The 24,917-nt window shown below is 48.9% G+C and overlaps 1 protein-coding gene across 4 annotated transcripts; it reads left to right on the forward strand.

Annotated features, from left to right (window-relative positions):
• Nucleotides 1-2,987: 2,987 nt before the first annotated feature.
• Nucleotides 2,988-19,437, forward strand: Rae1 (ribonucleic acid export 1). Of its 4 annotated transcripts, none has more exons than XM_059262001.1 (12): nt 2,988-3,225; nt 6,010-6,104; nt 6,792-6,896; nt 8,679-8,771; nt 10,631-10,717; nt 11,399-11,485; nt 11,587-11,658; nt 12,903-13,010; nt 16,174-16,280; nt 16,358-16,433; nt 16,936-17,130; nt 19,015-19,437. In XM_059262001.1, exons 2-12 carry the CDS (start codon nt 6,015-6,017, stop codon nt 19,099-19,101), a joined length of 1,107 nt encoding a protein of 368 aa, XP_059117984.1. In that variant the 5' UTR covers nt 2,988-3,225; nt 6,010-6,014; the 3' UTR covers nt 19,102-19,437. The 4 variants fall into 4 exon arrangements, with proteins under 4 accessions (XP_059117984.1, XP_059117982.1, XP_059117985.1 ...); XM_059261999.1 differs by lacking the exon at nt 2,988-3,225 and adding an exon at nt 3,679-3,815; XM_059262002.1 differs by lacking the exon at nt 2,988-3,225 and adding an exon at nt 3,886-3,994.
• The last annotated feature ends 5,480 nt before the right edge of the window (nt 19,438-24,917 follow it).

Consider the following 24,917-nt stretch of genomic DNA (forward strand, 5'->3'; position numbering starts at 1 on the left):
TCTGTTAGGTGCTGCCGGAGAGAAAAGACACTCTAAAAACCAGGGCACATGTGTACATCAACATTGATGCTGGATGTCTGCAGAAGGCAGTATGGAGCAACACTGACTTCTGTCCCTAAATGGGCTGTCTGGGAGACGCGACTACAGCCCCCTAGGACAAGCCAAGGCTGCCCCCTGCTGGCAAATGTTTGCTGAGTATCCAAATCCTTCCACTCTTTTGAGTGGGAATTTCCTTAAAATTATTTTCAAGTCACTTTTAAAAGGACTAGATGGAAAAGTGTAAGACTCATAAAAAGAAGATGTGTGAAACAGGAGGACCTCTGGTAGTACTTCTGAGACCTCATGAGCTAATTTGTTCTGGGTACCCCCACTCCCAAGAGTTTGTACTTGGCTGCCAAAACTGCTAGCAAACCTTAAGCCAGCCTATGAGAACTTTCCAATTAAAATGTCAAAATTAAGTATCATTTAAGTTGAAAAATTAGCTGAAACTAAACTTATAAGCACATCCAGTCTCTTGGAAGTGTACTATAAAATGCAATCCGTTCTGAGTTTTCTCCTGAAACTTCACCAATGTGGGTGATAGTCACAGCCAAAATTTCAGTATTTAGGTTTTTATGTGAGGTTTTTCTTTTTGCTTTGTTTTATTTTGTTTTTCCTAGACAGGGTTTCCCTGTGTAGACCTGACTGTCCTGGAATTCACTCTGTAGACCAGGCTGGCCTCAAACTCAGAGGTCTGCCTGCCTCTGCCTCCAGAGTGCTAGGATTGAAGGCTTTATGTGAGTTTTTACCCATACTGAGTACATAGATGACTGATCTCCCTGTAGTGTTTAGGCTAGTGAAGAGGCAATACTGCCTCTCGTGTGCAGCCAGGCTTTGAGGTTCCCTTCACTCACTGCCTCTGGGGTGGGGAACACATCCTCATCTCTATCTCACAGCCATGATGAGGGAGGGCAATAATGATCGAGTCCTTCACACCGTTGTGAGGATGGAGTGGGATTATTCACATAAAGTATGTGTCTGCATAAAATAGGTTAGAAACGGACACAGAATGTGAGCTGCTGTGTTTGGGTAAACCTGCTGTTGCTGTACTGATGGGATGTGCAGCAGCAGCCAGTTCATTATATCCCCTAAGCAGCAGGGTTCTTGGCTGTATCTCAGAATTATCTGGGGAGATTTTAAAAAATAATTTCTGAGTTCCACCCAAGACCTACTAAATCAAGAGGTCTGTGAGTGGAATCCTGGCATGAAGGTTTTTTAAAGTTCCCAGTGATTCTAACAGCCTGGTTGGACTCTTCTGTGGGGTCTTGGGTCCACCTCAGCTGCAAAGGTGGTAGAGATGTGGGTTCTCAGACCCGCCCTAGACATGTTGGATCTACATTTACAAAATGCCATGAATCTAAAGCTCTAAGAGAAGGCCGTGGAGCAAGTGGACCCAGGACATACACAGCAGCCTCGCAGTGCTAAGCAGCCACGTGGTGAGCAGCAGGCTTTGAGGACACTGGAGCCCCAGACCTGTGCTTCACAGTCAGCAGCCTGTGAGACAAAGGGCTGGAGAGGCCGATGTTAGGAAACATAAGGGTGGGGGAGAAAGATGACGTCTCCACCTGATGTGATTTCCCACGTTGTCTGAGAGATTATTAATAACTATTTGGAGCTGGCTCCATAGACTGCAAAACCCCATGTCTTAGTCAGTGGTTTTATTGCTGTGATAAACACCATGACCAAAGCAACTTGGGGAGGAAAGGGTTTTCTTGGCTTGCGCTTCCACTTCACTGTTCATCATCAAAGGAAGTCAGGACAGGAATCCAAACAGGACAGGAACCTGGAGGCAGGAGCTGATGCAAAGGCATGGAGGGGAGCTGCTTACTAGCTTGTTCCTCATGGCTTGCTCAGCCTGCTTTCTTATAGAACCATGAATCACCAGCTCAGGGATGAAACCACCCGAAATGGGCTGGGCCCTCCCCAGTCAACCACTAATTAAGAAAATGCCCTACAGGCCTGCCTACAGCCTGATTGATCTTCTGCAGACATTTTCTCAGTTGAGGTTCCCTCCCTCGTGGACTTTAGCTTGTGTCAAGTTGACATAGACTGCCCAGCACAGCCCATAAGACTGCAAGGACCACAGCCCTGAAGAAAGCTGTCCTGTGTTTGATGGGCGTAGAAGTCAGTGCAAAGCCTCTTCGGCCACTGTCAGCTGTGCTCATAGAGAGTATACTGTGCTTGCTAGTTAATGAACTCTTAGAGATCAGGAGGGCTAGGGAGACAGAGGAGTCCGGATCACCTCTGCCTCACATACCCTGTGTCTGAAGTACTCCTGGGAAAGTCATAGGAACAGTCCCTGGTGAGGCACAAACCAGAGGAGTCCACTTCTTTGGACTCAACTCTCTCACTGGACCCCAACAGGAACAGACACGACTACAAACCGAAATGTAGTCGCCCATGTTCAAATTCCATGTAACCAAACTGAAACTTGTAATTCGACTTTTCAGGGGAAAAACAGTAAATGTATAATCATCAGAAGTTTTCTAGACAGGCCAGTTTCGGACTGCGTTATACTGAAGTCCCTTTAAAACAAGTAAGCCAATGTCGGTTTCTACTCTGCTGTCCAGGGACCCTGTTTCTGCCTTAAATTTCACAAATTGTTTGTTTTGGAGACAGACAGAGCCTTACTATATGTAGCTCTGACTGGCTTGGAACTCACAGAGATCTGCCTGCCTCTGCCTTTACCTCCTGAGTGCTGGGATTGAAGGCCTGCCAGCCGTTGCCCAACAAAAAAAGTAATTTTGTAGCTACCAATCACATTTTGTTCTTCATTATTGACATTCAGCCTTTCTCTGTCTCTAAAACTACTTTTCCTTGATTGGCTCATTGGAATCCTCAGTCTGGAGTCTAGCTAATTGTGTCGTCATTTTGCCTGACACGTTTAACATTCTATATGGAATGTTCCGTAATGCAAGTCTTTTGCTGGTGTTTCAGGCCAGCTTAATACAGACCAGTTCGTGGGACTCAAGCTCATAGTTAAGAGCACTTGGTTCGGTTCCCAGCACTCACTTGATGGTTCAACTGTAACTCCAGTTTCGGGATCCTACATCCTCTTCTAGCCTCTGCACGCATGTGGTGCATACACATACATGCAGGCAAAACATCCAGGCACAGAAATAAACAAACAGCCCAGTAAGTAGGCATCATCATCATGCTGCTCGGGATGCTCCAGTGGGCAAGCAGGTAGGCAGCCTCTCAGAGGATAGCCTTGGACATGAGTTGATGAACTCATTTTTTAAAATTTTACTATGTATATGGATGGGTATTTTGACTGCTTGCACGTCTGTGTATCACGTGCGTGCAGTGGCCACAGAGACCAGAAGAGGGCGCTGGTTCTCTTTGGAACTGTGAATCGTCAACTAAGTGCCTGGAATCGAACCTGGGACCTCTGAAAGAGGTCACTGCTCTTGACCGCTGAGCCACCTCTGCAACCCCACTACCATCCGAGGCTTTTAAACAACAATAAATGTACAAGTGAAAACAACTCCCTTTCTCAACCAGTTGTCTGGCAACTGCCAAGACCGACTTTCCACCAATCCATAAACTCCTGGCATTAGGACTTCCCCTTGACTTCAATAGAGCTTTTGCGCATGTGCATCCGCCTTGAGCCCGGAGGAACATCGTTCCCCGACACTTTCCGGGCAGTCCCGGAAGTGGCTTGTGGCGCGTGCGCGGTGCCTCTGTGGTAACGGGGCCGTTTCCACCGGCTTGAGGCGACTCGGAGATCTGGGGTGGTCTCCTGGCCGCGCCCCCTCCGCCCCGGGTCAGAGCAGGTTCGTGGCTTCGCGGCCCTCCGCGTGCTCAATTCTCGGGTTGTCGCGCGGTGAGACCCGGTCCCCGCCGGCCGCGCTCCGTCACGAAGCCTGGGCCTCGTGGGGAAACCGAAGCCGGGCGGGCTGCGCCCCTCGGCAGCCGTCCGTGTGCGTGTGCGCGCGCCGCCCGGGCCACGGAGGTGGGGAGAGGGCGAGGGAGACACGGCGGGCGGCGGGTGTGCCCGTGGATGCCCAGACGGGAGGGAGGGGCGCGGCCGACCCGGCGGGCGTGGGCGCGCACTGGGGAGGTGGAGGCCCGGAGTTCAAGGCCATCCTGAGCTAACAGAGTAGGTTTTCAGCCAGCCCGGGCTGCATGAGACTTTGTTTCAAAAGCCCAACAGAACATCCCTCATAGATGCTTGGGCTGGAGAGATGGCTCCGCCTTTTGCCCGAGCTCCGGCAGCTCACGGCCGCCTGCCCCCAGCAGCTGCAGGGCATCCGAAGCCCTCTTCTGGCCTCCGTGGACACCGCACTCACGTGCACATACCCACACTGATTTCAAGATAAATCTTTACACAGTAGAGGAGCTTGCTGTTTCAAGCACTGAAACTGAAAGTGAGTGAATTTCTTAACTTCAGGAAGCAGAGATTAGTATTTCCGGTTTAAAGGTGGGAAAATAGTTTTAATTCATATTCCCAAGCCACACAGCTGTACAGAAGCCCTGTCCTTCTTTTGCTGGCTCATGCAAGCAGGAAACCTGTGAGTCAGTGCAACTCTCCATGTACAGGCAGGTTTGTAGTCAACAACCCTGTCTCACTAGTCGTTATCGTAGATGTGAACGTGCTAACTGTGGCTCTCACCTTTGGTCTGTTATAAAGCCAGCGGAACTCAAACGTGTTCCCAAAATTCCTTGCAGTTTCCCCTTTCTGTGTTTTAAGGAAGCAACCCTTATTGGCAAGTGGATTGAAAGGGTGTTAGCTTCCCTTTGGAAAGGTGGCTGACTTGGTAGACTTCTGGGTGTGAAAGTTTGCCAATTAGTAACAGATCGAAGTGTTATGAAAGAAGAGCTACGGTGCACAGATGGTTTCCTTGGAAACGATATTGTTTATTGCATTCAGCATGTGCTAGACCGTACAAATGTTTTTCTTTTCTTTAAACACATTGTCTTGTAGACTAGGCTGGCTTCAGACTTCCTGTTTAGTTAGGGATGACCTGATCCTCCTGACGCTGCTACCTCCCAAGTGCTGAGATTACATGTGCCACCTCACCTGGCTGACCCCAACCTATTTCTGCATTATTTATTTATGTGTGTGGGCATGCATGCCATAGCCCACATGTGGTCAGATCCTAAGGGATTAGACTCCGGTTTCCAGGCTTGTACATCACATATCGTTACTGCCTGAGCCATCTCCCTGGCCACTTCTGTATAATTTAGTGTGGATCTCAGAGCAGCCCTGGAGAATATGCACTGTTCTCTCTGCACAGCAGGAAAGAGAGTGACAGGTGGGCCTGGGAGACTGTAATGTTCAAGAAAAGCCTGATGGTGAGGGTTCTTGCTGGCTCTGAATCTATATTGTCACACCAGGCCTTTTAGTACTCAGTGGGCCAAAGTGGATTGATTTTCTTAAAGTCCTCAGAAGAAACGGTGGGACTCCTGGCAGGACTGGTTGTTCTTTCTGGGTAGCTTCATGTAGACGTTGACCTAGAGTACAGGAGGGAAGGGAGCTCCCAGGACGGGACCTTGAACTCAGGAGGCCCTTCTGCCTCCTGCTGGGTGCCTGGTGTGCAGTTGTCTCTGGAGAGTGAATGGCTCTCTCCTGGTTGCTGACTAAGATGCCATAACATGTCAGTGTTGGTGCCTTAGTGCTGGCAAGGGCATCGTTCCAATAGAGAGGAGTGTGGGGAATTCTCCCTCCATTGTAGAGGCTAAAACTGCTCTAAAAAGGCCAGAGGTTGTTTATGAGCCGGGATCAGTACAGCCCTGGCCGTCCTGGAACTCACTCTATAAACCAGGCTGGCCTCCCTGTGCCTGAGCGTGGGATTGTACTGTGCTAGGCAAAAAGGCTCCTTCAGAAGACATTCTACTTGCTGCATATTTAAACCTCTACTGAAGAGCAAGGCCTGGCTTAGCTTCAGAGTGCTCGTCCCTCTGCCATTTGCTCTGTATCGCCTAAGGAGGGCCTGTCCTCAACATCTTCCACTTTGTGTCTTACAGCCAACATGAGTCTGTTTGGGTCAGCCTCTGGATTTGGGACTGGTGGGACCAGCATGTTTGGGAGCACAACCACAGATAATCACAACCCAATGAAGGTATCACCCAGATCCTCAAAGGGAGTACAAAAAGAGTCAGGCCACATGCCCTGTACTGCTGGCAGCTGGAGAGGCAGAGAGCCTGGGAGCCTCCTGTGGGGTGAAGAGAAGCGGGGTGGGGTTGGGGGTCTCTGGCTGGCCTAGAAGATGCCTGTGGGATGAAGCTGAGAAACAGTGGAGCACAAAACTCATCCTCTGCAGAATTCGTATCTTGTCCTCACTTTCAGCTTGCCGCAACTGTCCAGTCTACCTGTGAAAGCCAAAGCTTCCCAGGGCCAGCTGAGAACTGCAGCAGACACAGACTTAAACCAGAACCATCTCACTGGCCACTTCTGCATAATTTTAGTGTGGCTCTCTGAACAGTCTCTGAGCACTGTTCTGTTTGCGGAAAGTGAGGACTGGGGGGTGGGGAGGGGGGAACTTGGCCAAACACTTGGAGTAGGTGGGGGCCACCTTGTGCAGATGCTGTCTTTGTGCCTTTCATTAACGTGACTCTAAGCCAGCAGCTCTAGTATTTTCCCTGACCTGCTTATTATTCCTGTTTTTGATCAAAGTGAGGGAAGGTCAGATCCAGTTAGCTCTGAAGGCAAGGAGAGATGAGCTCGAGGTGCTGGGTGATTGGTGAGAAGGGAAGCTGCCTTATTATGATGATGATGTGTGCTCTTTAACTCTGACCTTCCTCCCCAGGATATCGAAGTAACGTCTTCTCCTGATGATAGCATCGGTTGTCTGTCTTTCAGCCCACCAACCTTACCAGGGAATTTCCTTATTGCGGGATCATGGGCTAATGATGTAAGTGCCTCTCAGGCATTCTGTCTGTGAGTGAGTCGAGGGTAAGGTATGGCCCTTTCTAAGACATGGTGTAGAAGCTGTGTGTCCTTCTGAATGGCAGCACCACAGCCCAGCACTGCCAAAGGTTCCCCATTCCTGACTCAGCTGCACTATTTATACTGTTTGTTTGAGGGTTTTTGTTATTGTTGTTTTTGGTTTTTTGTTTTGTTTCTCTGTGTAGCCCTGGCTGTCCTGGATCTCACTTTGTAGACCAGACTAGCCTGGAACCCAGAGATCCGCCTGCCTCTGCCTCCCAAGTGCTGGAAATAAAGGCGTGCACCACCACTGCCTGGCCTTATATTGTTTGTTAAGAACCTTTCTTGGCATTCAGCAAATGTTCTTCAGGTGAATTTTGAACTTTAAATACCTTTAAGACTTTAAATAACAGGGCAGGTTCTTCAGACTGTTATTAGCCACTTTGTACACTAAAGCTCAGTGAGTGCATGAAGGAAAACGTGAGAAATGGGCGTAGGTGTCAGGAGGCTCCACACAACAGCAGATCAGGACCACTCTGCCACATTCATGATCAGAAAGAAGTGTGTATGGTAGGCTCCTTTTTTTTCCCCTACCAAATTTGTAAAAGTAAGCAGTTTTGATGAGTCATAGTATGAGGGGGGCAAGCTGGAGCCTAAGTACTGCTGGTAGCCAGGCTAGTCGCAGCAGCTCTTGACAAGTCTTTCTATTTAAGCCCTTTGTCCTGTTGACTCTGCATCTGGAACTCGAGGGACATGCCTGATACTTCTCTTCACGTCCCCAGAGTTAGAGACTGCTCATGTCTGTGCTTCAGGACATCGGCTTCACGTGGATGTGTGTGTGTGTGTGTAACCAGGGCACAGATCTGCACAGCTAAGCTTGGTGTCCTCAGGACCAGGGCTGTGTGAGGCCCTGTGTCCCATTCCCAGGACCACAGAAAACCCAGGTTTAAGGGGCCTACTTCGGTAAGACCTGGCACTGATGTATAGGACCACCAGACTTGGCTATATAGAAGAGTTTGGGGAAAGATTCCAAACTGCCTGCAGCAGGGAGGATGTGAAGGTGAGCAAGCTTATTTTACTCATTTCATTTGCTGTTTAAAGATTAGAAGAAAAGCAGGTTTGGTGGCACACACCTGTTATCCCAGCCCCTGGAAGATGGAACAGGAGGATCACAAGTTCAGGGTCATCCTCAGCTTCATAGTGAGTTCAAAGCCAGCCTGGGCTATGTGAGAGACCTTACCTCAAAAAAATAAACCAAGTTAGAAGTCCATTCAAAGATGGACAGGGTGAGAATGCAGGTGAAGAAAACTGCAGCTACAGAAGTAAAGAGGCATAGGGTCCCACCTTGTGTTCCTCCGGTTTTCCGTTTTGGTTTTTAGATATGTGTGCATTGAGGGAAGTCTGAATGCATAGAACTTAACTAGTCTTTCTGGTGGAATTTATTTTCTAACCACAGTTAAAAAATCTGCAAAATGTATAATAAGAAAACGATATCAGAAGCATTATAGTAGAAAGATGGACTTCTTCAGGCCTGAGTGACTGCTGAGCAAGCAGCTTAGCTGTGGTGTTAGGTGTGAGCGGTACCCTTTGTTTGCTTCTGTGGCTCAGCAGTAGGAAGTGAACTGCTTGCTTGTACATTTCACTTGGTTTGCTCTTGAAAGTCAGATAGCTGGGTTGATGCAAGAAGCCTACAGTGAACCATACTGGATGTGTGCACACCAGAGACCAGGAACCGCCCTGTTCTCATTAACCTGTCTTATTCTTACAGGTTCGCTGCTGGGAAGTACAAGATAGCGGGCAGACGATTCCGAAAGCCCAGCAGATGCACACTGGGCCAGTGCTCGACGTCTGCTGGAGTGATGTATGTCTAATTTCCTTTTGGTTTTTTGAAACAGGGTCTGTATTAGTTACTCTTTTATTGCTGTGACAAAACACCATGACCAAGGCAACTTCTAAAAGAAAGTGTTTAATTAAACGTATGACTTAGGTTAGGGTCCATGATGGCAGAGCAAAAGCCCATGCAGCAGGAACAGCTAAGAGGTCCCCATCTTGATCTGCAGGTAGGAGGCAGAAACACTGAGAATGGCTTGAAACCTCAAATGCAAGAGCCCATGGGGGCCGTTCTCACTCAAACCACCATAGGGTCTCATAGTGCAGCCTTGGCTGGCACAGAACTCAGAGATCTACATGCCTTAACTTTCCGAGCTCCCAATATCTCAGCAGATTTATCCTTTTGTAGCAAAATGCTTAAGGCCAGAAGTGTCTTGGTTTCCAAAGCTTTTGAATTTGGTAGGCAGTTGGATTGTGGTAGCACTCAAGATTAGAGCCTGTCAGAATTTCGAGTTAAGGGTATTAACCTTGTAGCCTGACTATTTCACTGGGGATTCTGCATTTCCAAATGCTCATACAGGATTTATTTCCTTCCCTTTTCCTGTCCTTAGAGAAGGACCTTTTCCCTTTCTGGGCATGTGCATGCTTGATAAGAGTTCTGTGACAGGTGTACAGAGCCTGTTCTAAGGCTTTTCATTTTGCTTTGTTGAGACACAAGGTTTCTCTGTAGACCAGGATGGCACTGAACTCAGAGATCCACCTGCCTCTGCCTCCATAGTGCTGGGATTAAAGGTGTGCCTCCACCCCATCATCCTGCTTATTTTTTTGTTTGGTTGGTGGTTTTTATTTTATTATTATTATTATTATTATTATTATTATTATTATTATTATTATTATTTTGGAGCTGAGGATCGAACCCAGGGCCTTGTTTGCTAGGCAAGCGCTCTACCACTGAGCTAAATCCCCAACTCCCTTTTTTTTAAATTATTATTAGCGATGTGTGTTATGGCATGAATGTGAAGTGCTACATAGGTTCTTGGTTTTGTTTTTGTGAGTATGGATGTTTCACCTGCATGTATGTCAGTGCATTACTTTTGAAGGGTGTGGAACCTTTTGGACGTATGAGACTTAGATATTAGATGTGAGCTATAGAGGCAGAGCTAGATACCTATGGAATACCTGAGGATGCCGAGATGTGAAAGGTGAGGATCCCAGGTGCTGTCCCTCTGCTGCTGAGAAGCTCTGAGGTAAAAGAAATCCTTCTGCTAAAATGTTTTGGTCAGGTTTGGTATGGCAGTAAAGTGGACTTATGTCATTTCTTGAAGCCTTTTGTGTCTTTGGATATACAGTGAGCTGAAGTTGGTTTTGTTTGTTTGTATTTGTATTTGTGGGTGTGATGTGTATATGGTGGTGGTGATGTTTCTACCACTGTGTGGGTCTTGATCTGTCTGGCTTGGCAGTGATCTTTACCCATTGAGTGTTTCGCCAGCCGACACTTGGTTTTCATTCTGTAGCTTTCAAAGCCACTTGATTTTTTGTTTTATTTCCTGGTTTTCTTCGAGACAGGGTTCCTGTGTGTAGGCCTGGCTGTCCTGGAACTCCCTTTGTAGACCAGGCTGGCTTTGAACTCAGAGATCCACCTGCCTCTACCTCCCAAATGCTGGGATTAAAGGCATGTGCTACCACCGCTGGGCACCACTTGATTTCTCAGAGATCCTGTTTCTACGTGAACTCTTAGTAGTCAGTTTCTAGTTGTATTACTTGCAAGACTAGTTTACTGTGTGCTAGCTCTTAAATATAGGAAAATGCAGAGCAGATGCAAGACCCAGCTCTTGGGTGTCATGGAGACTTAACTTTTGCTCCTTGATCAGACTGTCTGTTTTATTTTAGGATGGGAGCAAAGTATTCACAGCATCGTGTGATAAAACAGCCAAGATGTGGGACCTGAACAGCAACCAGGCCATCCAGATAGCACAGGTGAGAAGTCTTTGTGGGTGGGCTCAGGAGACAGCACTAAACAGTCTGGCTTACATTATAAGCACCCGCACTTGTACCAGATTTCGCAGAGGACTTTGCCACAGGTCTCCCATGTCCACGTAAGTGGTGACAAATGTTAGTAAAGACAAGAGCAGACAGTCCTGACCCGTTTGGCTTCCAGCCCCTGTGTGTGACTTGTTCCCTTGTCCTTCAGCGGGTGTTGGCTGGTGCCTGCCATGTGGCCGCGGAGCATTATCACCGTGGGCAGCAGGCTGGGTCTCAGTGTGAAGACCAGAGAGTAGTGAAGGCCCTGCCAGAGCCGCTGTAGTGAAGGGTAGGGAGGCTTCTGACACGGGCTTCACAGCCCTCAGCTGAAGGCATCTCTCAGCCTCCTCAGTGATGCATCTTAGTAAACAGCAGCACCAGTAGCAGTCCCCATTAGATACTTCTAGATAGTTCTCAGGAAGGGCCTTACTGTCACAGTTAATTATGAGTGAGGGTAAGCTTGTGTTAGGGACAGATCATAGGTACAAGCCCCTGGGTAACACCCTTGGGTCCTGGGAAAGCACTAAAATGCCCTTTGATTTGTTATTGTTGAATATAACCTAGTATTTGAATTTCCACAACTAGAGCTATTGCTCTGGTTATTCAAGTGTCTCCCTGGTGTCTGTCTTTTAACAGCATGATGCTCCTGTTAAGACTATACATTGGATCAAAGCCCCGAACTACAGCTGTGTGATGACGGGGAGCTGGGATAAGACTCTGAAGGTATGCTGTGTGGTGGAGGGGTTGTACGCTGAAGTTGGCTGTCAGTCCGTGCAGATGTCAGCCCTCAGCAGTCTCTCACTGCTACTCCTCTTGGCTTTCAGTTTTGGGATACCCGGTCGTCAAATCCTATGATGGTCTTGCAACTCCCTGAGCGCTGTTACTGTGCAGATGTGGTAAGTAAAGAGCCTCACTTCTTTCCAACAGCTGAGCAAATGCAGCTCTCTGTGGCCTCCTGCGGTTTGTAGGTGATGGAAAGCCTTCGACTTTAGCAGACTACTCGTACAGACATTTGGGGCTGCCTTTGTCCTATAGTACTAAGTGCTGCGTTCTGGATGTTTTCATTGGGACTGGAGATGAAAGCACTGGACTTTTAGACATTTGTTTGAGCGTGTGCCCCTAGTCGCCTGTCCTCCATCATGTGGGGAGACAGCATGGTGTGATGGTAGAAGAATGCAGAGATCTTTGTGGATGGTTCTGATCTCTGGGACTGCCTGAGTGGGATGGAAACTGAAGTGCTTTCTCCACGTCTACTTAAGTCTTAGGGTTTGTTACAACTACCCAGGTAATTCCACAGTGGGGAGATCCATCCTCAGACAAGTGCACAGTGGGGGCTGATGTTCACAAACTGTATGTAGAAAATACCTGACCGAGCATGTTTGCTTATGCCTGTAATCCCAGTTGTCAGGGCAGAGGCAAGACAGTCTCTGAGTTCTAGGCCAGCCTGGTCTACAGCTCGAGTTCCAAGCTAGCAAAGGTGCACATAGTGAGACCCTGTCTCAAAAAGGAAAGAAACATCGGGTACTCAAAGACAGGGAGAAAACACACTGAAATATAGGCTGTTATCATATGAAGGGGTGGAGATGACCATCCATTCTCACTGGTGTCTCAGAATACTTTTTAAGCATCCACATTTTATAGTTTAAAAACTCTAAAGGTCGGGCTGGAGAGATGGCTCAGAGGTTAAGAGCACTGACTGCTCTTCCAGAGGTCCTGAGTTCAATTCCCAGCAACCACATCGTGGCTCACAACCATCTGTAATGAGATCTGGTGCCCTCTTCTGGCCTGCAGTCATACATGCAGACAGAACACTGTATACGTAATAAATAAATAAATCTTAAAAAAAAAAAAAAAAACAAAAAAAAAACTCTAAAGGTCATGGTAACAATGTGCCAGTCTTGATCAGGGTTCAAGATACCAGCCTATGCTGTGTAGCAAAACAAACAATAACAAAACCCAAAACATCCCCACCACCCAGAGTAAAACAAATCTGTGTGAGTGTTCTGCTTACAGGTGTGGTTTCTCTGTGTTTTCATAAATACATTGCTACCACTGAATTAAACTTTTTGAAACATTAGAATTTTGTGACTAAAATGTTGTTCTCATGTCAAGTGTTGTGTATCTTTCTTCTGTTCCCCAGATATACCCAATGGCCGTGGTGGCCACTGCAGAGAGAGGCCTGATTGTCTACCAGTTAGAGAATCAGCCTTCTGAGTTCAGGAGGATAGAGTCTCCACTGAAACACCAGGTGGGTCAGAGACCGTTGAGAAACATACATTTGGCACCTGCTGCGTGCAAGATGGTGCTCGTATGGGGCACAGGTATACAGTACCTGTTTTGAAAAAGCTTGTTGATATGTTCAGAGAAAGTGAATTTAAAGAAACACACAAAGAGTGGAGTGGTGGTGGCACACACCTTTAATCCCAGCACTAGGGAGGCAGAGCCAGGCGGATCTCTGTGAGTTCAAGGCCAGCCTGGTTTACAGAGTGAGTTCCAGGACAGCCAAGGCTACACAGAGAAACCCTGTCTTGAAAAAAAAAAAAGGAAAAAAGAAACAAGCACAGTTTTACGTAAGCACTTACATCCATGGCTAAGCCAGACTTCCCTGTCCCCAAAAAATCCCCCCCAAGTGGCTTAGTGCTACTGAGTGCTCCCAGCCCATCTGGGTGAACCAGTTCTGTCGCTCCAGTTCAGCCCTACCCTGGCCGTAGTCCTGCAAGGCCTTCTGCTTCCCTGCTCTCGGTCTTCTCCTAGCCTGTGTCTAGGGCTGAACCATCCTAGCCTTCTTCCTGCAGGGTCTGTCTGCACATGCAGCTTCTCCTCTGGGTGCTGGCCAGGTTCTCTGGAGGCTGGTTCCATGGTGAACCTTTGCAGGAACCTGACATAGTCCATCACTAAGTCTTCTCTCTAGCACTTCACTAAAGCATGTCCTAGTCTGGTTCATCCTGGGAAGCAGGCCATCCTTGCCTCTTCCAGAACCATCTCTGGTCCTTCCCTTCACAGTTCAGAGTCTTCCTCCCCACACCTCCCACTCTTCTCCCTTTCTCCACTAAGCCCTGTGCCCATGGCATCACAGAAAGCATTTGGTAAGTCCCTGTGGCACTGCCATCAGGAATTCGGAGCCCTTTGCCCTTCAAATAGAGGTCACTCTTGAGTCACCTTTCTCTCCCTTCTCAACCAGCAGGCTTCCCCAGTTCCTTTCTCGCTCTTCCTAACACCCCCCAATCCCAAGTCTTCCTAGCCGTTACATAAAACTGTATGCAATGATTTCTTGCATATGACACACAAAAACATAGGCAAGAAATGAATAACCCAGGGGACCACATCAGACAAGCTTCAGCATAGGAAGGAAACAACTAGCAATGAAAAACCTACAGGGAACAGACTAGTGAGGGATTTGTATTGTTAAGGGGTTACCTTTTAAAGGGTGTGAAGAATTTGTAGCAAAACCAATGGCCCGATTCAAAATTTCTCCAAAGAGAACGACCTGGCCGGCAGGTATGTGATCCCAGGAGAGCCCTGAGACAGCACTTCCTACATGGGGGCCACTGTTTCCAGAAAGTCAGAAGGTGGGGCCTTAAGAAATGGTGCCATGGTTGAGAGCACTTGTACAATAACGAAGACCTGAATTCAGATCCCAGCACTCATGTGACAAGATGGGCCTGGGCTAATGTACACTGTAACCTCAGTGCCAAGGGAGCTAGAGAGAATAACCCAGGGGACCACATCAGACAAGCTTCAGCATTGGAAGGAAGCAACCAGCAATGAATGGTTGGTTTTTGAGACAGGGTTTCTCTGTGTAGCCCTGGCTTAACACAACACACAGAAAGTGAGAGGGGACATTTGATATCCTTCTCTGGTTCCTGTGCATTTATCCTGTGTCTGTACATATACACTGTGTGTGTGTGCGTGTGCGTGTGCGTGTGTGCGCGCGCGCACAAGAAACACAAAAGAAAGAAAGATAGCAACTGTTGGTGAGGGTATGGCAAAAGCTCCTGCACCATGAAAGTGGCCCAAAGTGCCTGAGGCTCTAGGGCACAGCCAAGTAGAATTACTGTCAGCTCAGAAGCTTCTAAGAAGGAAATCAGGCCTGGTGGTGGTGGTGGCAGCGGCAGCTGCGGCCTATGCCTTTAATCCCAGCACTCAGGAGGCAGAGGCAGGTGGATCTCTGAGTTCAAGGCCAGCCAGTCTTGTTCTCTTTTGGGGAACCTGCCACCCAACTCCCAGATAAATCACACATGGAGGCTTATTCTTAATTATGAATGCCTGGCTTTAGCTTGGCTTGTTTCTAGCCAGCTTTCCTTAACTTAACCCGCCTATCTTTTGCCTCTGGACTTTTCCCATTCTCTTACTTCTGTAAGTCTTAGTCTTATCCTGTGGCTTGTTGTGTGTGAGTGGCTGGACCTTAATGTCATACTCCTTCTCTGACTACTTCTCTTTTCCCTCCCATATTCCTCTATTTCTTCTCTCTGCCTGCCAGCCCTGCCTATCCTTTCTCCTGCCTTGCTATTGGCCGTTCAGTTCTTTAGTAGACCATCAGGTGTTTTAGACAGGCAAAGTAACACAGCTTCACAGAGTTAAACAAATGCAACATAAACAAAAGTAACATACCTTAAAATAATATTCTACAACAAGCCAGGGCTACACAGAGAAACCCTGTCTCAAAAACCAAACGAAAGATGTTAAAGAATGCTCATTTTAGCCGGGCTGTGGTGGGGCACACCTTTAATCCCAGCACTCGGGAGGCAGAGGCAGGCGGATCGAGGACAGCTTGGGCTACAGAGTGAGTTCCAGGAAAGGCGCCAAGCTACACAGAGAAACCTTGTCTCGAAAAACCAAAAAAAAAAAAAAAAGACTCCTTTTAGTATAGTAGGCTCATGATAGCCAAGTGAGTGGGTGTTCACCCCTAAAATGAAGGAAGCTTGTCATTGCACAGTGGATGAACTTAGGGGCTGGTGTAGTAACCAAAGTGAGCCAGGACAGGACAACAGCCTAACCGGGTCCTTGTACATGTGATAACCAAAATACTGACTTTGCTGTGTGTACCTGTCCAGGGTTCCCTGTAAGAGGACTGGCTGCTACACTGCCTCCTGGCTAGGGAAACAGGACAGACATTGGGTGTCTGACCTGAAGGGTGCCCGCTGATCAAAGTGAGACCCTGCTCTGAGCACAGCTGAGCAGGGCTGGAGCCTTGGGCTTGGAGAGCTGTGCTGAATAGGGGCCGCTTCAGTTGTGCACAGATGGGTCCTGGAGCTTAGGGAGGTTAGAGAGTAGGGGAGACAACAATACCTTTGTATTTGAGTCATGGTTTGGGTTCTTCCAAAACCTAAAAATAGGGTAACATTTGTTCATATTAACTAACATTTACTTACATGTTGATAATGATCCTTCCCCTTTTATTTTAATCGTAGCATCGATGTGTGGCTATTTTTAAAGACAAACAGAACAAGCCGACAGGTTTTGCTCTGGGAAGTATTGAGGGCAGAGTTGCCATTCACTACATCAACCCTCCAAACCCGTAAGTGACACTCAACTGCCTGGGATGCTCTTCCCAACTGGTTCTGAGAGGAAACTGAGATGTCCTCTGCTTTTCAGGGCCAAAGATAACTTCACCTTCAAATGCCATCGATCCAACGGCACCAACACTTCAGCTCCTCAAGACATCTATGCAGTACGTTCCGGCAGCACTCCATCATGAAGAGAAAAAAAAACCCTGGAACTAGACTTGAGCTGGCTCTCTGAGTGCATTGGGACCACAAGTCCTAGAAGAGCCTGTGTTTGTGTTTGCAGGACTTGAGCGTTCTTTACACATCTGTTGAATGGCTCTGTTCTAGATGTGCTTGGAATGTGAGCTTGTGACATGGGGCATTGGCATTTCTGCCTTGTGGGTGTCCATAGACAATTTCCACACATAGTGATGTTCAAGAAATTTGTTTGCTAAAAGAAATCCCACACGTTTTGCTGAGGTTATGGCTTGGTGCAGCAAGTGGGTGCAAATGTGAATTCCTATCTGGGGAGCTGCTGAGGTGGGTTTAGTTCTGAGCTGCCAGTTGCCTTAGGCAGCATGGCTAAGGAGTGAAATGTGCCCATGTGCTTGGTTTCCTGACTTGAGCTGGGAGCTATACTGGCAGCAACCTGCTTCTGCTTCTCACTGTGCATATCAACCTTTGCAGGTGAACGGAATTGCCTTCCATCCTGTCCACGGCACCCTTGCCACTGTGGGGTCTGATGGTAGGTTCAGCTTCTGGGACAAAGACGCCAGAACAAAACTGAAGACTTCGGAACAGTTAGACCAGCCCATAGCGGCTTGCTGCTTCAATCACAACGGAAACATATTTGCCTATGCTTCCAGCTATGACTGGTCCAAGGTGAGGACTTCCAAGCCCGCTCTGGGCCCTCCCTCTCAGGCTCTAGGGCCAAAGGCCCGAGTTTGAATTGAAAATTCCTCTTGGACTTGAGCACCCTTAACCAGGCCATTGCCACCTCCCTATACAGGGAGCAGCAGCCTGACTCTCGGTGTGGGGTTCAGTGTCATCTTCAGTCAGATCTTTGCACAATGGGAATGTTTTGTCAAGGAGAGCCATCGTGAGCTCCTCCTTGTTCTTGGACACAAAACATGGGCATGCTGGGGAGAGGAGGGGTCACCAAGGTGTTGCTCTGGTGACATCATTTGGTTTGCACAGGGAGAGTAAGGAGCTGGCAGGGTTCTGGCTGCATCTTGAGGCATTGCAGGTGGTGATATATGTGGTCTTGGGGCCATAACTCTGACCTTATAGAGAGTCTAGTGGAGGAGATGCCTCCAGTTCATTCCTCATGGTTTTCATTTCTCTGCCCTTTGCTGTAAAGTGCTTTTTCCCACTCTCCTTGTTTCTGATGAAGTCCCACTCACGGTGGCTTGCCCATCTGTCTCAATTTTTGTTCCTTCCTTCCTACCCTACACAAGTTCCTATTCCATTTCTCTACACTGTTCTCTCTCTGTTTTGTCAGAGAGCACACACATGCCAGCCTTAGAGAACCTGCTCAGTACCTTCTCGGCATCCATCCACTTCCCGTGTGTGTCTACACGCTGTAGCTGGGTGCTGAGATGTGCTCGGTCTCCCTGTCAGCTCTGGAAGCCTCCTGTTTGGTGAATGCTTTAGCTCTGCTTCCCACAGCTGCTCAAGGCCTCCTCTGGAGGCTGCTCCTGCCATCTTGCCAGTCTTCCTCTTCCAGTAAGGGGCAGCCTCAGGGTTCTGTAGGTGTTGCATTCCTGAGGCTCCAGTCTGCACAGCTGCTGCCTCCTGGCTCCCCATTTCTCTTTAGTGTGTTTCCAGGCTTAGCCAGAGTTACACCCTCATGGCAGCTAACAATTGTCTCTAGCTCCAGTTCCAGGCTGTCTGTGTCCTTTTCTGGCCACTGCAGGCATGTGGTGAACCTACATAGGTTCAAACGTGCATGGCCACACACACATGTAAACAAATCTTTAAAAAACACTGCATTTTGCTGTGAGTGGTAGTTCACACTACAGTTGCATCACTCGGGAGACTGAGGCAAAGGATCACAAAGCCTGAGCGGCTTGACAAGACCCTCTTCAAACTTGAAGCAGGCTGTGTATAGCTCAGTAGCAAAGTGCTGGCATTGTGATGAGGCCCTTGGTTCAGTCCCCAGCACTGCCAAAGAAAAGGCAAAAAGAAAAAGCCTGCATTTTACCCTGAGCTCAGAGCACTAAACACAATAACCCAGGAGAGGAGGAAGCTTACTCTCTGAATACTGCTTAAAGAGTGGAGCCACAGCTGAGTGCACACTAATCCCAGCACTGGGGTAGCAGAGGCAGGCGAGCTCTGTTGAGTTCAAGACCAGCCTGATCTACATAAGAGACCCAGATGGGGGCTTTGGTACAGAGCCCTTCTTTGCCCCCACCCGCTGATGCCCCTTGACTTCTGCTCTCCTGGGAGGTGCCCCCTCTGGGGAATAGGTCCTCTCTTGTAAAATAAAGTATCATGGGTGAGCTTGGCTGTATGTGATACCTCTAGTCAGGGCTAATGCTAAGCCTGGGACCCTGAGCAGTTGTCTTGGCAGTGAAGTCATAAAGGGACCAGTACCCAGAAGACCAGGTCTTGGCTCTCTGACTTCTGAGGGTAGAGGTCATGTATAACACAGGACTGTTAACATCTCATCCTTAACTCTACCTTCTCAGAGCAAGACTTGGTGTGAGTGTAGCTGTTGTCTTTAATACTAAGATCATTGGAGGTTTTTTTTTCCCCCTTCTTTAGGGACATGAGTTTTATAATCCCCAAAAGAAAAATTACATTTTCCTGCGTAACGCAGCTGAAGAACTAAAGCCAAGGAATAAGAAGTAGTGGCCTGAAGCTGGGGGCTGTTGGAGTTTCCTGTCCACAACAGGTCATCTCTGCCCAAATCTGGGCTGCAGCTGTGGGTGGCCTGCAGTCCTGGACGTGGCTCTTCCCCTCTGGAGGGACTGATGATCTGTGCAGCGTTAGCCCAGCATCCTGGCGACTTGCCTTCTCCATTCCACTCCCTGCTGCAGTTGCCCTGTCACGCTAAGGGACTGAGGTTCTCACTGAAGTCCAATCGTTTGGACATTGTGTCGTCCAGCAGCGTGTATTTGACAGTGTTGGGTGGGAACTGTTGATGAGCCCTGTACTGTGTTTTATAATAAAATATTTTGAAGATGGCCTGCTGATTCCCTTCATCCCACTCCCCTCTTTCCCTGACCCTCAGGAAAATAGCCATCCCATCCCAGCATCAATGCTAAGTTCCAAGTTTATTATTTTTGTCAGCCCCTGGAAAGCTGTGTGAACCGCACACCATCCCTGCGTCAGTGTTGAGTGAGGGGCTGGTGTGATGTCCTGCCCTGAGAGGACAGTCACCTTTCCCAGCACTGAGGGTCTTCCACAGCTCTTTTTTAATCCCACAAAAACTGGAGACAGTGGGCCATGGGTGACTGGTCCTGCCTAAGGGCCTGAGAGTGCACTCCTAGTCCCAACTACTTGACCTGAGACAGAACTTGGAGTCCGGCAGGCAACTCGGTGAGGCCCAGTCTCCAAGTACAAGTCAGAGAGGGCTGGGGATGGGCTCTGGTACAGTGCTAGCCCACCACACGAGCCCTGGCTTCACTCCCAGGAAGTACTGCCGCTAGATCATTGACTGTAACGTCTGCCTGGCTTCTCACCATTACCAATATTTTGACGTGCAAAAAGCTGTGTGTGTTTAAAGTCCATAGTGGCCTCTGACTGGAGGTAAATATATGTCCCTCTGCAGGTGCTTGCCGTGGAGAGATGTGGGGCTTATGTCCTGGTGGAGAGCCAGGAGCTCTGGAGAGTGGTGGGAAGAGACAAGTGGGGTGGCTGCTGCTGGACCCCCATGATCCTGCCTGGCCAGAGGAGCTGGCAAGAGGGATGCTATTCTGCTCATGAGACTGAGTGACCAAGTGTCTTAGTTTCATCTCCTGTGGCTGTGATGAAACACCCTGACAAAACCAACTTAGGGGAGAAAAGGGTACTTTAGCTGACAGTTTCAAGTTGCAGTCGTCCATTGTAGCACGGGTCTGAGGAAGTCGCAGCAGTGGCTCATGAGAGAGTTGGCCACATCACAGCCATAATCAGAAACCAACAGATATGTGCATGTCTGTGCTCAGCATACTTCTCTCACACAGCTCAAAACCCCCTACCTCAGGAATCGTACCACCCCCAGGAGGCAGGTCTTCTCATACCAATGAACATAATCAGGATAATTCTCACAGGCCAACTTAATCTAGACAATCACGGACTAAGACTCCCTTTCCAGGTGACTGTAGATGGAGTCAATCTAACAAAGCTAACCATCACATCAGGGACAAGACTTAGCCAGTTGGATCCCCTCTGTCAAAACAACTGGCCTTCTGATTCCCTTACTCTCAGCTCCTGGGCCTTCACACTGAAGATCCAACGGGTGAAAAGCACCCCCAAAAGTGCTGGTGGGACAGGACAACTCCTCCCGCAGAGTAACCATCACTAAAGGGACCTGGATATGGCCAACAGGAGCAACCTAGGGTCCAGGGCTTGTAAGTGGGAGGAAAGCGGATCAGAAAGCGACAGAGCCCATGAGAAGCCATGAGACCAGAAGAGAACATTGGTCTGGAGCACAGGATGGCATCGCTGGTGAAGGAAGGAAGGCTCTGTCTGGAGGTGCCATAACCTGTCTCATGGGGACCCTTGGCCTCCAGCATGGTAAGAGGATAAGCGGTAATGCTTCACACCCCCGGGTGTGTGACAGTTGGTAATGTCGGCCACAGGCAATGTGTAAACAGGAGCTTCTTGTAGTCAGGTCCATGGACCCAGTGGGAGAAGGGCCTTGCCTTCCCCAGCCAGAGCCCAGTAACCCAGGATCATCGTGTGTGTGTGTGTGTGTGTGTGTGTGTGTGTGTGTGTGTGTGTGGTGCAGCCCCAGCACTCTGAGCTGCACCTGTGCCTTGGAAGCCACTGCATGCCACTGTGCAGCTGTCACCAACAGCAGGACTTGGGGACTGGACCCTCCACCCTGCACCATCGTGCAGCCACCAGTTGGCCCCATTATATTGCAGCAGTGTGTAATGAAAGTAATATTCATATTAATGTGATATATGAATATGAACTTAACATGAAATATTAATGTGAGATTAATATTAACATAACAGCTGAATTTAATTTTGGGGGGACAAGGATCATGTAGCCCAGGCTGGTTTTGAACTTGCTATGTGAATGATGAGAACCTTATTTTTTAAAATATACTTTTTAAACCAGGTGGTGATGGCACACATCTTTAATCCCAACACTCAGGAGGCAGAGGCAGGCAGATCTCTGTGAGTTCAAGGCCAGCCTGGTCTATAGAGTGAGTTCTGGGACAGCCAGGGCTACACAGAGAACCCTTGTCTCAAAAAAAAAAGAAAGAAAAACCCCAAAAACCAAAGAAAACCCAAAACAAAAACCAGCCAACCAAACAAACAACAAACAACCAGTCATTCAAGGTATGCCACACATGTGCAGGTGCATGCAGAGGCCAGAAGAGGATGTTGTTCCCTGGAGGGGCACCACAATTGTTATGCAGTGCTGGGACTCGAACTCAGGCCTTAATGAATGCTAAGAGAGTACTCTACCCACTGAACCACATCCCAGCCTTCCCAGCTGTATTTTTAATACAACTGTTTCCTTTGCAAATGGAGGCACTTTGTTTGTCTTTAAGCCATGACTCTGAAAAAGATCCTCCAGTCTGCAGATGGCCATGGTCTCCAAGACCTAGGAGGACTTGGGAGGAGACAATACTTGGCAAAATATGCATTAGTGGATTGGTGCTCCTATGCAGATGAGGACAAGTTGGGTACTTTCTGGGAACAACCCTAACCATCTCCAAAAGCCCTGAAAGGAAGTTTCTGGTGCTCTGGCCATTAGAGCTGAGAAACAGGCCTGCAGAAGGGGTACCCTGCTACTGCCTGAGAGGATGAGAGGCAGACAGGGTCAGCTCTGCCTCCTTCTGAACCTCCCAAGCATCCTGTTAGATAGATGCTAGTTTGCTCTTTTATCCAAGGACTCTGGAGTCCCAGTTTGGCTGAGGATGGGGCAGGTAGTGTGCAGCTTGGGCTGTCCTGACTGGAACCCGTGGTACCTTTTCCGCCCACCACGTCTGGAGTTCACTCGAGTCTAGGTCACTGTCCTCCGGGGAGGAGAGAACCAGCCAGGGTCCTGCAGCTGCAGTGAGTCTGATCACAACTCGTGCACTTTCACTCCTACCCCCCAAGCCAGGGCAGAGGACACCACTGTTGCTCCCTATGCAAGAAAATCAAAACAGCTGGGCTGTGGTGGTGTGCACCTTTAATCTGAGCACCCGGGAGGCAGATGCAGGTGAATCTCTGAGTTCAAGGCCAGCCTGGTCTACAGAGTGAGTTCCAGGACAGCCAGGGCTACACAGAGAAACCCTGTTTCAAAAAACACAAAAACCATACAAACCAAAAGCAAAAACAAAAACCAACCTACCAAACAACAACCAACCAGTCATTCAAGGCTTGAGAGCCCAAGAAATGGGTCTGAAGTCAAAGTTCAGGCAGACCCCACCTCATGTGCCACAGCAGCTGAGGGGGTGTGGGGAGAAGAGCAGGAACCAGGCCAGGCTAGCCTCCCTGGGTGCCTTGACCTCCACCTCAGGTGCAGCAGTACCCTGACCTCTGCCCCCAGGGAGAGCAGCATATCCTACCCCACTCCCATCCCCCAGCAAGCTGTGACTATAAAGGATGTCCTCAGGCATCACCACATGTCCTCAGGGCTTAGTTATATCAGTACTATTGTGAGTCTCTCAGACTTGGCCTCCTGGTCACAAGATGTCTTCCAGACATCTCACACCTACTCAGGACAGAAAGAATGCTAAGGCTGGAGTGAGGAATAATTCCGTTGACAGAATGCTTACCTTTCATGCACAGAGCCCAGGGCTTGTTCCACAGGACCACATACATCAAGCATGGTGGTGCACTCCCACAATACCAGCCATCAGTAAGAGGTTGGGGAGTTCAAGGTCATCCTTGGCCACATAGCAAGGTTGAGGGTAGCCTGGGCTACATGAGATCCTGCCTTAACAAAAAAAAGTATGAAGAAAAAAAGAAGAAGAAAAGGTGATTGCCAAGGTCTAGTATTGCCTCGTACTTGCTCTCATTAGGAAGGGGAAAGCTGCACAGAGGCCCCACAGACTTCCACCGGGGACTCCCTAGTTCAGATGGGAACATGTCAGGTGGAGAAGCAGCTGCGTTCATCCACACTCTCCTGTCACAGTGGGAGAGGGAAAAGATGGTGGGACAGGGTGCTATCTGTCAGCCCAGGACTCCAGAGTACTGAGACAGGTCTCCGTGTCCACTGCCATCATGCCTGAAGCCATTGCCAGCCTGAGGTGGCTGAAGAGCAGCGGGGGGTGGGGGGTGGGGGGGGGTGTGTCACATTCAGCTGTCTCTACTGCAGTGAGTGGTTCCTGTGTGTTTGCATGCGTGTGTGTATGTGTGTGTGTGTGTGTGTGTGTGTGTGTGTGTGTGTGTGAGTTCTCTTCTTCCACCTTTACATGGGTTCTGGGGATTGAACTCAGGTCTCTAGGCTTTCCACACAAGCACCTTTAACTCCCTGAGTCACCGTGCTGACCTCTGAGTCCAGAAAAGTCTTCAGAAAACTGGCTTGCTCCAAGAAGTCTCGCACTTCCTTGTTGTGTAGTCTCTGGTCACTTGGTCCCCTCTCTGCGTCTCTGGCACTTACCTAGTCTTTGCTGGCGCCTAAGGCAGGATTTCCCCACTGAAACGGGATCCTCCACAACACAGGGGCCAGTGATGACAGCACCACAGGGTGGTAAGATCTGATGGCAGTTTCAGGCTTGTGCCAAGGGCTCCACCTCCAGAGCTGCTGCTGACCACGTGAGAGTTATAATTATCCCCTGGTGGCAAGAGGGCTACAGAGGACTGGTCAGCCCCAGCCCCGCCCCTCGTCCTTCTCAGGGCCAGCCGGGCAGCCTGTCTGTGTCTACACCATCAAGGCTGACGATTGGCTTTGCCAGCTGGGTAACGGGGCAGCCCAAGCCTGAAGCCTGCTCAGTTCTGAGCTTGAGAGGAGTCTCCTCTTGCCAGGTGCTGCTGGCATCCACACACAGGTTTAGACAAACTTTGGTTGATTAGCTAGGATACAGACTAGCTGGGCTATGACCAACAGCACCCCATTCCAGACCAGAGGATGAGGTGTCATGGGGGTTCCCCTGCTCCCGAGTTCTAATCCTGACTCTGCCCAGTCTGGCCATGTGGTCTTGTACTGTGTGCAACACTGGGAAGATCCCATCTTCCCAGCCCTCAAAGCAGGGGACCAGGGCCTCTTCTGAATGAGACTGGCAGGGTGAGATGGCGTCTTGGAGTTGGCTTGGCTCAGGAGCCTCAGTCCACTCCAGCTGAAAACTAGGCTAATGAATAATGGTGTAGTACCTATGAATGGCTTTTTCTGAGTTAAGTCACCTAACCTAGGGGAATCCCCAGTGAAGGCCTTAGCACGTACCACAAAGGCCAAATGAACTTCATGATTAGTGATGCGTGAGGCAACTGTCAGCACTCAAAACATACCCCTGAGCCAAGCATGGAGGTGCAATGCCTGTGATCCCATAACTTGGGAGGCTGAGGCAGGAGGATAGA

Source organism: Peromyscus eremicus, chromosome 4, assembly GCF_949786415.1.
Source record: "Peromyscus eremicus chromosome 4, PerEre_H2_v1, whole genome shotgun sequence".
Taxonomy (NCBI): Eukaryota; Metazoa; Chordata; class Mammalia; order Rodentia; family Cricetidae; genus Peromyscus; species Peromyscus eremicus.